Below are 14,385 nucleotides of genomic sequence, written 5' to 3' on the forward strand. Positions count from 1 at the left end.
CAGCCCAGCTCCAGGTTGAGCTGTTGTTCAGCATCTTAGCTGTGGAGGGCAGTGTCACTGGCCCTCATATGTGGGATCCAAACCGGGGGCCTCTGGCGTCCCAAGCCAGCTCTTAACCATTGTGCCACTTGGCCGGCCCTGTGTTTGTTTTTGACTTGTCCTGACAGTGACTGTATTCCATCCTAGTCGTTGGATTGTGCGGGGCCTGGAGAGGCACGACTGTTGCAAAGAACAGGAAGGTGGCAGGGACCCCAGGTGGATTGTGGTCCTTCTGTTAAGGTATGCCTGGGAGGTGTCCCTGATATACTCACCAGAGTTTTACCTCTCTTCCTGACATATAACACTGCCTTCTGCCACTCCTATGTCTTGAGATAAGCAAATTGAGGGTTGCGTTTCTAAGCTTACTACGTGCATTGCTTTTCATTGATTCATTCATTAAATTCATTTGCATAATGTATGGAGTGCTTGGATACATTGTGAACAAACAGGTTTTAAAAAAATTCTTGCTCTTGTGAATTTATATGAAATGATTTAATCCTGATGCTAGTCCTATGAGGCAGGTGCTATGATGATGCCCTTTTTTTAAAGGTGACTTGCTCAAAGTCACATAACCAAGCAGTGGCAGAGTTGGGATTTGAACCCAGGCAGCCCGGTCTCAGAATGCTCACACTGTCAACCCTCCAGCTCTACACTGTCTGGTAGGGCTGCTGGGTGCGAGGTCAGGTTCAGGAGAGTACTAGATCAGGCAAAAGCCTGTAATTTCTCTTCTAGAGGCAGTCTTTCTTCCACAAGACAGTGTATATGATGAATATGTTTAAAAGAGGTAGTATTGTGGCTGAATTTCATACCAATATGATTAAGGGGATCAGACTATACCACCCTAAACATGCCACTTTGGCATAAGGATTATTTTGAGATGAAGGTGAAAGAGCACACAGATCATACTAACCAGCTTAAAACCAATTCTGCTCCCTTAAAGCCGACTGGAGATTAATGCAATCTTTGAGTTATTGTACAGACAGCACTGTGCATGAGTCACCCTTGTCCTCAAGATGGACCTGGAACAAGAATCTCCAGTCTATGGAATGCAAGTAACAGAAGTGTGGGGATTGGAGCCCTACAGGAAGCGAGAGGTCCCTCAGTAAGGATGATCTGGTGTTGAAACCGAATATGGACAAATATAGAACTGACCAATCAAACTCTGCCAGATTCGAATTCCTTTGTGCTTCCTTTTGCCCCTCGACCCTATACCATCATTGGCTGCGTTCTAAAACCCTCCAATTAAAATTTGCCCTGCCAGCATTACCTCCTGTTCTCCCTAACCCTTAAAACTTGTCCAGACCCCAGATCAGGGAGACAGATTTCAGAGGTGCCTCTTGTCTCCTGCAAGTCAACTCAGCAATAAACAACTAGCTCTTTCTTTTCTCGAAAGTTAGTGTCATAGTTTTGGCTCCTATACACAGTGGTCAGTGGGCCCTTGCTTAGTAACAAAGGCAACAGAGAAACAGCAGATGCAGGAAAAACTCTCTGCCCTCCCCAATTCTGTCTAAAAGCAGGGCATACATTTCCCTTTGTAAAGGTAACATAAATTTGTACCAGGAGGAGGACTCAGTCACTGGAGATGACTCTCATCAACAGAAAAGGTGCCAGCTTGAGTCTGCATAACAAACCTTACTAAATAACTCTCACCTTTCATTAACTTCCCCCACATATTCACCTTCTCACAATTTAAGGCCCTGAGAAGCCCAAGCTCATTTTCCTTTCTCTTGTCACTTCTCCAAAGTATATCACTCTTTGGTAAATGGTATATAAAAGCCTCAAATATAACTGCTTCTTTGGGTCTTCGCTTCTTTTCTATTAAGGCAGTGGTTCTCAACCTTCCTAATGCTGCGACCCCTTAATACAGTTCCCCATGTTGTGGTGACCCCCAACCATAACATTATTTTCGTTGCTACTCTATAACTGTAATTTTGCTAGTCTTATGAATCATAATGTAAATATCTTTTTGCTTTCTGATGGTCTTAGGCGACCCCTGTGAAACGGTCGTTCGACCCCCGAAGGTGTCATGACCCACAGGTTGAGAACCGCTGTTAATTAAGGCCTCCTGATTCAAAGCGATAAACCTTTTCTCCTGTTTATCTGTCATTTTGTTTTTCAGCTTAATTTGCATTGTCTCAGGTACAGAACCTAAGAGAGTAGAGGAAAATAGTTGTTTTCCTCCCCTACAGTATAAATAACTAAAAGCCCTTCTTTCCTTCTAATAAGTTCTGAGAGGCAATGGAAGATGCGTCAAAGAGCTGAGAAACCAGGATATTACGGGGGTTGGGGACGACATCATCCAGATGGAAGTGAAACAAGGGAACCTCTGATCCACATCTCTCAGCTCAACATTTTGTCGAGGGTGAATGCCACTAAGGCCAGCCAAATAGTTCAAAATTTGGAGTTTATCAGCCACTTCTATGAGGTCTATTTAATTATTTCACCCAAACTGCTCAAGACAAAAACAAATAACAGTTAACAGGCTCAAATCATACTGTTCAACAAGAAATGGATTCATTCTTACTTTGCCAATTGGCTTCTCAATCAGAGGGTTTGTAAAGCAGACTGGAGTTTTGCTGCTATACATGGAAGTTTTCCATTGCTGTTCCTATAAGAAAGGAAACACAGAGAGAGAGAGATTTCAGGGATGCCGTTGGCTTTCCTGCTGCATGGAGCCATTTCCTGGCTTCCCACAATAGTGCCTCAAGCACTTAAACTTAATAGTTGTCACTTGAAATACCTGAGTCAGCATTTTTGCTGTCTGTGCAAATTCATTTAACCTTGTGCAGGGATATATTACAAAACCATTTATGACATGTTGAAGGAATTCATACACTCATGTTGACATAAATGCAGAATACTTTCAGCCTAATCTGTAAACGTATCTTCATAGAACATAGATCAGACTATGTGAATCTTTTTTTTTTTTAAGAAATAACTTTACTAATATCTCATTGCATATAACTGATCAGTTACACTTCCGGTTTTCAAATCTTTGATTCTATATGGAATAATATCCAAAGTTTTCTACCTGCTCTTCAGAATCCTGAGAAATATGGCTCTTTTCCACTTTTTCAGTCAGCGCCAACTCTGTCCCACAACTCTAAACCTCAAGCCATGTCTGGTCAGCGTGTTTTTCTTGAACAGGCGCCAGTCTATGTTTTTGTTGTTGTTCCTGGTTCCTAAAATATCCTTTCCTCAGTATGTGCCTATGATTTCTCACCTGTGCTATAAAAGCCCAGCTCAGATTCCCTAAGAAACACTTCGCTATTTTTCTCCACTTCTGACTAGAGTCAGAATAACTTTCTTCCTACCACAGGATCCATGTGCTATTATTAGAGTAATTGTCACTCTGCTGGGAATGTGAGCAACTGAGGACAGGACTCAGGTCTTTGTTATCTTTGTATCCTTCACAATCCAACACACGTCTTATATATTACAATGGTCTGAATGTTTGTGTCCCTGCAAAGTCCGTACGTTGGGACCCTAATCCCCACCCAAGGTGATGGTGTTAGGAGATGGGGCCTTTGAGAAGTGATTAGGCCATGATGGCAGAGCCCTCATGAATGGGATTATGAAAGAGGTCACAGAAAGCTTTCTTACCCCCTTTCCCCTGTGAGGGTACAATAAGTCTGTGACCTGGAAAAGTGTCCTCGCCCAACCATGTTGGCACCTCAGACTTCCAACCTTTAGAACTGTAAGAAATACACTTCTGCTGTTTATCAGCCACCCAGGCTGGGGTATTTTGTTATAGCAGCCGGAAAGAACTAAGACGTGCATGGAGACACTTTCTCTTGGAGGACTCTTTCGTTTTGTCAGCGGAATCTTTATGTAGTCACTAATTTCCAGACACCACACCAGATGCAGCTCTCTCCAACCCCCAGCTCTCATCCTCACTATACACATTTTTCACTCTCTTTCAGTCTTGTTAGAGGAGACAATAAGAGGCTTGTTATTAAAAAAATAAAAATTAACTGTAGGTACCAATAACCCCATAAAATGAAAATGACCTTTAAAAATGAATTGGCTAGTATTGACCCATCCCTACCGCCTGCTGTCCATTAATTGGCCATGTTTCTTGAGTGAAAGAAAGGTTTTTCAGTGGTCTTAGCAAAGGATTGGAGTATGGCCTTCTGGAATCTCTACCCTGCTGTTGCTAATTATCTTACTCCCGGCAAGTTACTTTGACTTTCCACCAGGGTGGCCCTGCCTGTAAATGCGGTTTGTGTTATTTACACACATTTTGCAGGGTAGTTTGAGACTAATTGTGAAGATATCTGTGGCCTAGAAAGGCAGAGCATATTTCCTGGGGAAGAGGCCCTGCAGTTTACCCTCAGGAGAAGCCATTTAAACCTCTGACTTCTTTCAATGGTCTGAAAACAGGGGTTATGGCTGGGTTCTGAGTGATGTGGATTTCTGTCCATGAGGAGTTAAACTGAGACGAGCAACTCATTTCACAGGTCATGTTCCAGGCATCAAAGTTTAATTACTATCAAACCCCAGTGGCTCAGGTCCTTAACGTATTAGTGAATGCATGAATAAAAGTTCCAAAGGATCCAGTTACCAAATCCCACCTCTCTGAGATAAAAAGACATTGAATGGCACTAGGGTAAAGACCAAAATAGATTCACTTGAGACAGCAACTTTTTTTTTTTAAATGAAAATAACAGGTTCCGTGTTGGTGATCAGGACACATGATTCTGTTTCGAGGAAGTCAATCTGCAGACGCAGGAGATGAATCTAAAGAACTCTGCCCTTCCCTCTGAGGCTGGTCTGGTTGCCATGGCAACATGTAACTAGTTTTCTTAGGTTGTTGGACAGCCTGATTTTCTTTAGACCAAAGATTCCCCTGATACATTTGCACCAGGTGTTCTTAAGAATAAAACAACCCAGCAGTTGCAAAACAGAGATTTCTCACCTAGAAATTATTTTTTTTTTAGTGGGAAAATACGTGATGCTTCTGGGTTCAAATGCAAAACACAGAGAAAGGCATACAATTATTACTAAATAGGGCTTTGCTTTTCCTATCTCCTCTCCTCGTTTCAGGCTTTTCACATGGGTTTTGTCACTTGTTTGGGTGGCTGAGTGGCTGGGTGGCTGGTGTTAACTATTGTTCCATATCTAACTCACCATTTGCTCAATGTGGGGATGGGGCTGCTGAGGGTGGACTCGGACAGAGTGCAATAACAGAGAATTAGAGAAAAGGCAAGCCAGCCATCCTCTCCAGCTCTCTGCAAAATAAGGGCAATCTTGCCAGCTCCCCTTATCACCTTTCATGTAATAACTTTAGAGCACTCCCGAGAAGCTACAGAACTGCTCAGAGATCTCCACATAAAAGGTACCTGGTGTTGCTTTTCTAAGACTAGATTCCTAAAAGGAGTCCAAAAAAAGTGGTGAAGGCCTTGAACTGTAATTGCAACCCTCAGTGTTTATTCTGGTGCCTAAAATATAAGGGCAACTGCTGGTGCAAAAGGACAGAAATAATCTAGGATTTTGGTGAAAGAGGACAGACGCAGGGATCTCTGGCAGACTCAGCTAGCTGACTGAGCCATCCAGGTGGCATCTGCTCAAGGGTGCATCGCTGAGCAACTCACACATTCCTAATAACTCTGAAGGCAAGAATACGTCTTCCCTCAGAAATCTTGATTTGAATACTCCACAAAAAACTCAGACAATGCCTTTTCCTCCTCCCCACACATTGGGGCTACATTTTGAAATAGAAGCAAAAGCAGATACTGCCTTAAAGATGGCCATTCCTCTATCCAACTTCAGCCTGTTACTCATTATTTATCCAGAGTAGCAATAACTGCATGTTCATCTGTGGAGTGCTTTTCAAGAACTGTGAACACAGCCCTGGGGGTGCCCCTCACAAAAGCCACAAGCTGTTTCTGGAACCTAGGATGATGAAGCAGCTGGGATATTTCAAACATCCGGTGGGAGCCAAGGAAGGAAAAGCTTCCTGGAAAAGAATGTGCTATGGATCATGGTCGCTGTCCTGGCCCCTCTTCTCTCTGTCCCCCCAACCTGTTGATTGAGGCCAGCCAACAGGGTTTGGGCATTGCCCCACCCATCCCAGTCATAGTTCCTTCCTTGCAAGGGTCAAGCACACAGACTGGGAGGTGAGGTGGCCCTGGGAAGGGAGGAGAACTGGGTGGAGGGCCATTAAATGTTGACTCACTCAGGCTTGACCAGACTTCCTCCCTTTTTCCACACTCCAGTACAATTTTGGTGAACTTAAGTAAACTGAGCACACTGCTAACTTTCCTACTTCCTTTTGGTTTATTATCACAGACCTGCACCAGCTCCGGTGTATTAAAATCCCCTCCCCTCAAAACTTGTGAGCAGAGAGCAGGTCACAGGGAAGAGCATACTCACAAGCATTCCGATTTTTTAGTTAGTTTTCTGGGCAGAAAGCTGTTAGAGCCCGACCTATACGTTCTTCAGCATCTCCCTCCATACCCATGTCCCTTAAATGCTCCACTCGATATTTGCATTTAAATTTCCACTTCTTGGATGTTTCACATGCTGATTTCTAAAATGTCCCTTGTGCTTTTTCCTTCCATCCCTATGTTTTATGCATCTTCAGTACCACCTGCCCCTACCACAAGGCTACCATTACAAAGAACATTAAAACAAGTGCATTCAAAACACTCATGAGCGTTAATGGGACTCCTGAAAGAAGGAGGTGCATTGCCTTCACCACTCTCTTGTCGGAGCTTCCTGCCAGCCTTTATCCAAATGCTTCAGTGTTCCTTAGGATATTCATAGGGTTGTGCAGCCATCCACCACAGTGTAATGTTAGAATATTTTTGTCCACTGCCAAAAGAAATGCTTTCCCTATGAACAGCCATTCACCATTCCTCCTGCATCCTCCCCCAACTCTAGGCAACCACTAGTCTACTTTCAATCTCTATATTTTTGCCTATTCTGGATATTTTATGTAAATGGAACCATATAATATGTGGTCTTTTATGACTTTTATTGGCATAATATTTTCAAAGTTCATCCGTGTTGTAGCATGTATCATTACTTCATCCTTTTTCATTGCCAAAAACGTTCTACTGAATGGCTATACCACTTTTTAAAATCTGTTCATCCATTTGAATTGTTTCTACTTTGGGGCTATTAAGAGTAAGGCATCTATGAACACTCATGTACAAGTTTTTGTGGAGGATATATGCTTTCATTTCCCTTGCTTATACATATAGAGGTAGAAATGCTAGATCATATGTTTCATATTTTGAGGAACTACCAAACTCTTTTTCCCTGCAATTAATACCCATGTAGATATATTTTTTTGTTTTGTCTTTTGAATCATTTCTTTAGGATATATTTACAGGAGTAGGGTTCTTGTGCCAAAGATATGGACATTTTTATGGCTCTTCTTACTTACTATCCAATTATTGCTTTTTAAAAGGATTGGACTGCCATATATAATTAGGTATGTACACGTGTATGTACACACATACAACTCTTTTTACAGAAAACTTGTGAGGATGATGCCACAATTAACCTCATGTTTATAGATAAAAATAGGGCCACCGAGGTTAAGTAACTCAGTGTCAGATGACCAACCAAAGCAATATGACGCCCTTTTTATGGGCTTTATTAGCTTAAAGTGTCTGTACCCACAATGTCCCTGGTTTCAATGAGTAATTGCTAACTATGTGTCTGTCCTGTCATTTCTTCAGCTTGTGTCACAGTGAAGTAGTAAGCATGGAGTCAGAGGCATGGGACCCAATTCCAGCCCATGACTTGCTAGCTTTGAGATCTCAAGTAAGCTGCTGAATCTTGCTAGACCTCAGTTTCCCCAAGTGCAAAACGGGATAATGCCTATATCACAGGCTCATCTGCCAAATTAAAATTTGGCTCAGCCAAAAAAACTTACATAAAAAGTGCTAATATTATGTTTCATGTTAATTACAAATGTTTTATTGTTATTCTTCCTTGGTGCCCTCTTCAGAATGAAATATCAGATATCTATGAATATCTTAACTTAATAAATAGATTTTCTTCCTACTGTCAATCAAAAAGTTATCCTCTGAGTACTATCACTTAGCTCTATGCTAAGTTTATAAGAATTTTTATATAGAAACATTGGTAAGTAATGTAAAGGTTTATAAAAATGTTTCAATAAAAATTATAACAATTATAGATTATGACAATTAGAAAAGGTACAAATAGACTATTGAGAAGTTTGTTATGTAAGTTTAAATAGGTATATTTATTACTTAATTTAAAATATATTCAAAACTTTCCATTATAAATCATAATTATAAATTTTAACTTTACTTAAAATAAATTATACAATTAAAGTCTCTACAATAAGCCAATATTTTAAATATTTTTAAAGAGTAATTAATTGTGAGTTAACAAAATAAGCATAGGCTCATAAAAGTAAATGCTTTTTTTTTTTTTTTTTCCAGATTGTTAGGTTTATTGGAACCACCCTCCTGGCTGAAAAACATTCTTCAGTATCTTTCACAGGACCTATAAAATCTGAACAAATCTGGAGCTCAACAACCAACTGTGGGGCCTCCTCAGTTTACACAAAAGTGTTCAGGTACTGGGCAGTAGAAGAAAGTCGACTCGCTGGTGCTTGCAGCTCTCACCTGTGCTCATATCCACTCTGTTTTGTAGGCACTTTCTGTGGAGAGCTGGAGAGAGGACCTATAAGTGGGCAGACTGTTTCATTGGAATTGATGGTTTTGACGTTAGAGGTGACAGAATTCCAGGTTCTGAGAGGAGTGGTCTAAAAGGTGAGAACTAAGTTTATAGATGGCTCATGAAAGAGAACCAGTACATGAATCTGGGGTACCAAATCATGAGTCATGATTTGACATGAATCATTAGAAAGATGGCTGCTAGCTGTGGCACTCGGGTCAGGGAATGACAGAGTGAACGTCGTACCCAGTTCCATCCAGCACCACTCTGTGACCTTCGACAACTGTGGCCTGTAAGGTCTATTAGCAACGTCTGCTCCTGAGTGCCATGCGGACCAATGACAGGAATCCGGCAGAGTCCAGGTCACTGTGCTCCAACCGCCTGATTTGCCCCTCGACCACAGACGGGGCAGTCTCAGCAGCCACTCTTTGGTCTCTTTCTTCTTTCAGCAGCTTCCTCAGCTCGCTCACCTTCTGTGTGGTGCAGACAGCAGCCGCTGGGCTTCCTAAAAGCTTAGCTGCCTCAGGCCTTCAGGGTCAGACTTCCTGGGAGCTCCATGCTTTCCCTGGGTGGCGCCTGGAGCAACATCTATATATTCAGCGGCCTGGCTGCACGGTAATTGAAAAGGTCACCGCCATGCTGCTGGCTCTCACAAAGGCTCTGGCTGGTATCGCAGAGCTGAATTGATAGGGTACTTTTCTCTTCAAGTAGTTGAGAAAACTTGCTGTTCAGTTGCTGAATTCTTAATTCCTTTTGGTAGTTTCCTTTCATTTAGCTGAGTCCTAAGAAGTTCAGTCTCATAAACTAAGTTTTGTGACCCATCTAAGGAAGCTGGTGTCTCTGGGGATGCCTGTCTTTGGTACTACTGTACTTTGAGGGTCTCGGTCTGGGAGGAAGAAGATCTCAATTCCCTCATAAGATTCTGCAGATGACTGATCTGCTGATCTCTCTCTGAAGATACCCATAAGGCACTGCTCCTTTGTTCTCCTCTCGTGAATTTCCCAGGAACTCTTCTGTATCCTGAGCTGATGCAGCTCATGCTGCCAGAAGAGATTTCCCTGCCTGAGCTCTTCTTACATAATCAGAAATGTTTTGGTCTTATCTTTTTTTTTTTTTAATTTATTTATTTATTGTTAGTTTCAGGTGTACAGAACAATGCAATAGTTACCCTTTTCACCCTCACAAAGTAACAACCCCCCACCCCCCTGGTCTTATCTTGACACTCCTGAAGTTAAGCCTTCAGTGGAGGTCACTCAGTGATCTCTTGGTTAACCTGTATATATTGCTGCTGAAGATTCTTCAATTCCTTTAGTAGTTGGTCTCTCTCATTTTGGAGCGACGACATAGCTTTTTTTTTTTTTTTTTTCAAACTCTGCACTTCAGCTGGGCTGGTTGCAGACTGAGCTGCAGACCTCTGCTTCCCTTTCTGTGACTTGTGGAATTTCTCCAGTTCATTCAACAGGTGAGCTCTCTCATTCTGTAGACTAGCCATAGCCTTGGAAAAGGACTGCACCTGGTTGTAAGAATCTTCGAGTTGTGAAGGCAAGTGAAGCAGTTGCTTATCTTTGGATAGAAGCTGTTGGTTAGGTTTCTCAAGGGGAGGTAAGCTGCTATCCTCAGTGGAATTCACTGGAAAGGCAGTGTTAGATCCAAGAACATCTCTCTTTCTCTCTGCTTAAGAGGCCCTGTTCTTCTGTCAGCTGTGACAACTCCTTCAGACTGGCATTGAATTTCCTTTTCAGTTCATCAAGCTCCACACTGGCATGATCTCTACTGTTTTGAAGGGAACTCATAGACCTTCCAAAAGACTGGATTTGTGCTGTGAGAGCTTTATTTTCTTTGGTGACCATGAGTAATTTCTGTTCCATCTAAACCAGATTTCTTTTTAGCTCTGCCAACCTCTCTTCTGCTGTTTCCACTTCATTTCACATTATCCCTGCATCATGATGAACATGCTTCAATTCTTTTTTCATTTTATCTTCTATTTCACCCACCTTCTTGGCAGCTTCCATCTGAACATTGCTCTTCCAGTTGTGTAGTTCTCTTTTGAGAGGAAGAAAGAGAAGCACTTAACCTCTGTACCTCTTCTTTTACTTTTAATTAGTCCTAAAGTACCTTCTTCTTGCAAGGCTGTCAACAGAGGCTCATAAAAGTAAATACTTTTAACATAAGTATATGTCTAGCTCCAAGGACCTTGTAAATAAGGTTATGATATGGTGGAAAGAGCCCTGGCCTCCTACTCTGAAGACTTGAATTTGAGAATGCTATTGACACTTACTTGATATATGAGCTCTTTGGGGTTTCATTTCTTTAGACACTTATTCTTAGTGTCTTAGTAGACACTATAGACACTTATTCTATAGTGTCTTAGAAATAAGAAATGTCTTATTTCTTTAGAAATTTATTCTTTAAAAAGTATAGTATATAATTTGCTTTTTTTTTAAAGAAGATCCAATAAGGCAATGTATCTGAAAACAACCAACAATACACAAAAAAATATACATCTCTTTGGACCATCAAAACCAAGGCATGATAGTTATACCACACAATGGTCTGTTTACTAAATTCTCTAGAAGTTCAGAAAATATAGGAAGGAAAATGAAAATGGGAAGTCGCCTATTCAAACATGAGAAAACACCACATAGGAGAAGAAATAGTACTCCACAGTTCCTATACGTCACTGGAGGACAACTTTATACCCAAAATGATCCCAGAAATATGGGCTCAAAGAGGGCCAAATCTAAAGTGATCACAAGGGAGCTTTCAACAGGAGGGAGAGAGGGAGCTGGGATGCTGTAACCTGTATCTCTGCAGGTGGGGCCTGCTTGGAGGCCTGCAGCAAATTTGGGGAAAGACATCAATGGGTAAGAGGCATGTTATGGGTTGCACTGTTTCCTCCCAAAATTCACACGCTGAAGTCGTAACTTCCAGTACCTCAGAACAGGTGGAATTCTGTACATCAGTGCTGAACAGGCCCTGGGGATACTCAGGTGAACAAGGTGCCACCACGACAAAGTTGTTGTGTAGATTAAATGAAAATACAACACTCCACAAGGATCCCACAGAAATGCAAGGAAAGAGCTCTAACCCAGACTTGAGGATGGAGAGGGGGTGAGGGTTAGGGAAATCGGGAAATGTTCACAGAAGTGGTAACCTCACTTCTATCTACTTTCACTCATTAACTTCTCTTCCTTGGACTTCTAGAAGATTTCCGATTCTTGTTCTTTTCATATCTGCTCTCCACACTATACCTGAGAGTTTGAGAGATCTTTTAAAAAATAAATTGAATTGTGACTCTCCTGCTCTACTCCTTTCCTCCTTAAACCAAACACTTCAGGTGTTTCCTCCTGCTCTTAGATGCAAACTATAATTTCATTTTGGACTACCAAGCCCTTCTTGGTCAAGTCTCTTCCTGCCTCTCCTGATTCAACTGCACCATTTCCCTCGAGTCTTTTGGTGTCTTGAATGTCATATTCTCTTCTGCCACTGAGTCTTTGCTTATGTTATGTTCTTCTCTCTTCCACAAAAACTCTCCCACCTCCTGGCATCCCACTCAGCCTCCTCACTTCCCTTTCTCTGTTACTCCAACGCTCCCTTTAGTATGCAGCTCAATTGTAATTTCCACTGGGTTATATTCACCCCCTTCTATGTTCTCATCCCACCAAGCTGTTCTCCAGTGTAGCCCTTATCATGTTATCACTGATGTAGGCATTTTTGTTCATATACAGAGGGTGCCAAAAAATGTGTACACGTTTTAAGAAATGAAAAAACTGTATTAAAATTATAATACTCAATATATACCGATAAAAAAAGATGAGTACAAGTCATGTGTACGCATTTTTTTGGTACCCTTGGTATTTGTGCAACTTTTTATAAGAAGTCTGCTATTGTTTGTCTCCACTCCCCATCCATCACTATGTCCCCAAACTCTAGCACAGTACCTGGCATTAACAAGTATTTACTGAGTGAGCAAATAGATAAATGAACACATGGGTGAATTCTAAGACAATTCTTAGAAGACAAGTAAGAGAGGGAAAGGCAAAGAAAATGGGGTAGAGTTTTCCAGGCAGCAAGTTAATATACTTATAGAAAGATGAGAGAGCAAATGTATTTGAATAACTGCATGTTGTCTGAAAGGTCATAGGGTGCCTAGGAGGCTGGAGAGATGAGCAGAGACAACCCACAAAGGACCCTCATTATCACAAAGGTATGAAAGAGTCAGCAAAATATTTTAGGCAAGGAGCACTGGGACTGGCTATATATGCTCTATAAAAATAACTTTGGTGTCATAGTAAAGAATGTGGTAGAAGAGTGTGAGGCTAGAGGCCCAGAGATAAGGCAGGATCCTGGGAACTGAAATAAGGTGGCAACATTTGGGGATATGAAGAACTGAATTTGAAAGAATCGATTTATTTTTCTCATCACAGATAATTGCTGAACAATATTAAAGCTTTTTAAAAATTCTTATTATTTTTTTCTTTGTAATGTATTTATTTTTAGCATTTTTATGTTAAAATGTTAAAATATATAACATATATAAAATATATGATATATAATATATTAGTTTCAGGTGTGCACCATAGTTATTCAACATTTATATACCTAAAGAAGTGATTACCATGATACCTCCAACAACTATCTGACACCATACCATGCTATCACAACATTATTGACTATATTTCCTATGCTGTACATTACATCCCCATGACTTATTTGTTTTATACCTGGAAATTTGGACCTCTTATTCTCCTTCACCTTTTTCTGCCCTTTTTAAATTTTTCAATTACAGTTGACATTCCATATTATTTTATATTAATTTCAGATGTACAGCATAGTAGTTAGATATTTATATACTTTATGAAGTAATACTTTTAACTAGTTTAATACCCACCTGGCACCATACATAGTTACTACCATATTATTGACTATATTTCCTATGCTTTACTTTACAACCCCATGACTATTTTATAACTACTAATTTGTACTTCTTAATGCCTTCACCTTTTTCACCCTATCCTCCAAACCCCCTTCCATCTATCACCCTAACAAATCTAGTACTCGCTTGACACCATAATTATTATTATTACTTGGCTCTTTGCCTGCGCTTAGTGAATGCCCTCACTCCATCGTGTGTGTGTGTGTGTGTGTGTGTGTGTGTCTTAATATTGAATTAGCATTGTGTCTTTGTATTCCCAAATAAAAGAAGGGAGTGGAGGTGCCTCTAGAGTTTGGGTGCAGAATAGAAAATGAAAGGTGCCAATCAATGGAATGAAAATTGCACATTGATTGGGGATGTGGAGCCTCACCTTAACTTTTAGACTAAGGTGTGCTTTTATTCCATGACAAACATAGCAAAGTGAAAGATACCTTAATGTTTCTCTCCTTGAAGCTATAAGATTGCTGAGTTACTTTAACATTTCTAAGTATGTATAGTCATAAAATTTCCCAACAATATAGACCTTAGCTAGTTATCCCAAAAACTTCTTGTGTTACTAGAAATTAAGTAAGGTCACTTGGCAGATCACCAATGGAGCCATAACCCATGGTCATAATTCTCCCAGACAGCAGAGGTGGTGCATTTCAAGTGCAAAGGTTAAGGATGCTCCACCCACTGAGTATCAGCTCCTGAAATTTCTTTCCTGGGAGAAAGACATTCATTCTACACTCAACACACTTACCAGG

At 40.9% G+C, this 14,385-nt stretch overlaps 1 protein-coding gene across 2 annotated transcripts in view; it reads right to left on the reverse strand.

Moving 5' to 3' along the window:
• Window positions 1-14,385, reverse strand: part of RASGEF1B (RasGEF domain family member 1B) — a 545,446-nt gene that overhangs the window by 146,829 nt on the left and 384,232 nt on the right. For both annotated transcript variants that reach the window (XM_019652195.1, XM_019652196.1), the window contains exon 4: window positions 2,564-2,647. In XM_019652195.1, coding sequence (XP_019507740.1) covers window positions 2,564-2,647 — 84 coding nt within the window. The remainder of the gene's footprint in view (window positions 1-2,563; window positions 2,648-14,385) is intronic.

Source organism: Hipposideros armiger, unplaced genomic scaffold (genome assembly GCF_001890085.2).
Source record: "Hipposideros armiger isolate ML-2016 unplaced genomic scaffold, ASM189008v1 scaffold_175, whole genome shotgun sequence".
Lineage (NCBI taxonomy): Eukaryota > Metazoa > Chordata > Mammalia > Chiroptera > Hipposideridae > Hipposideros > Hipposideros armiger.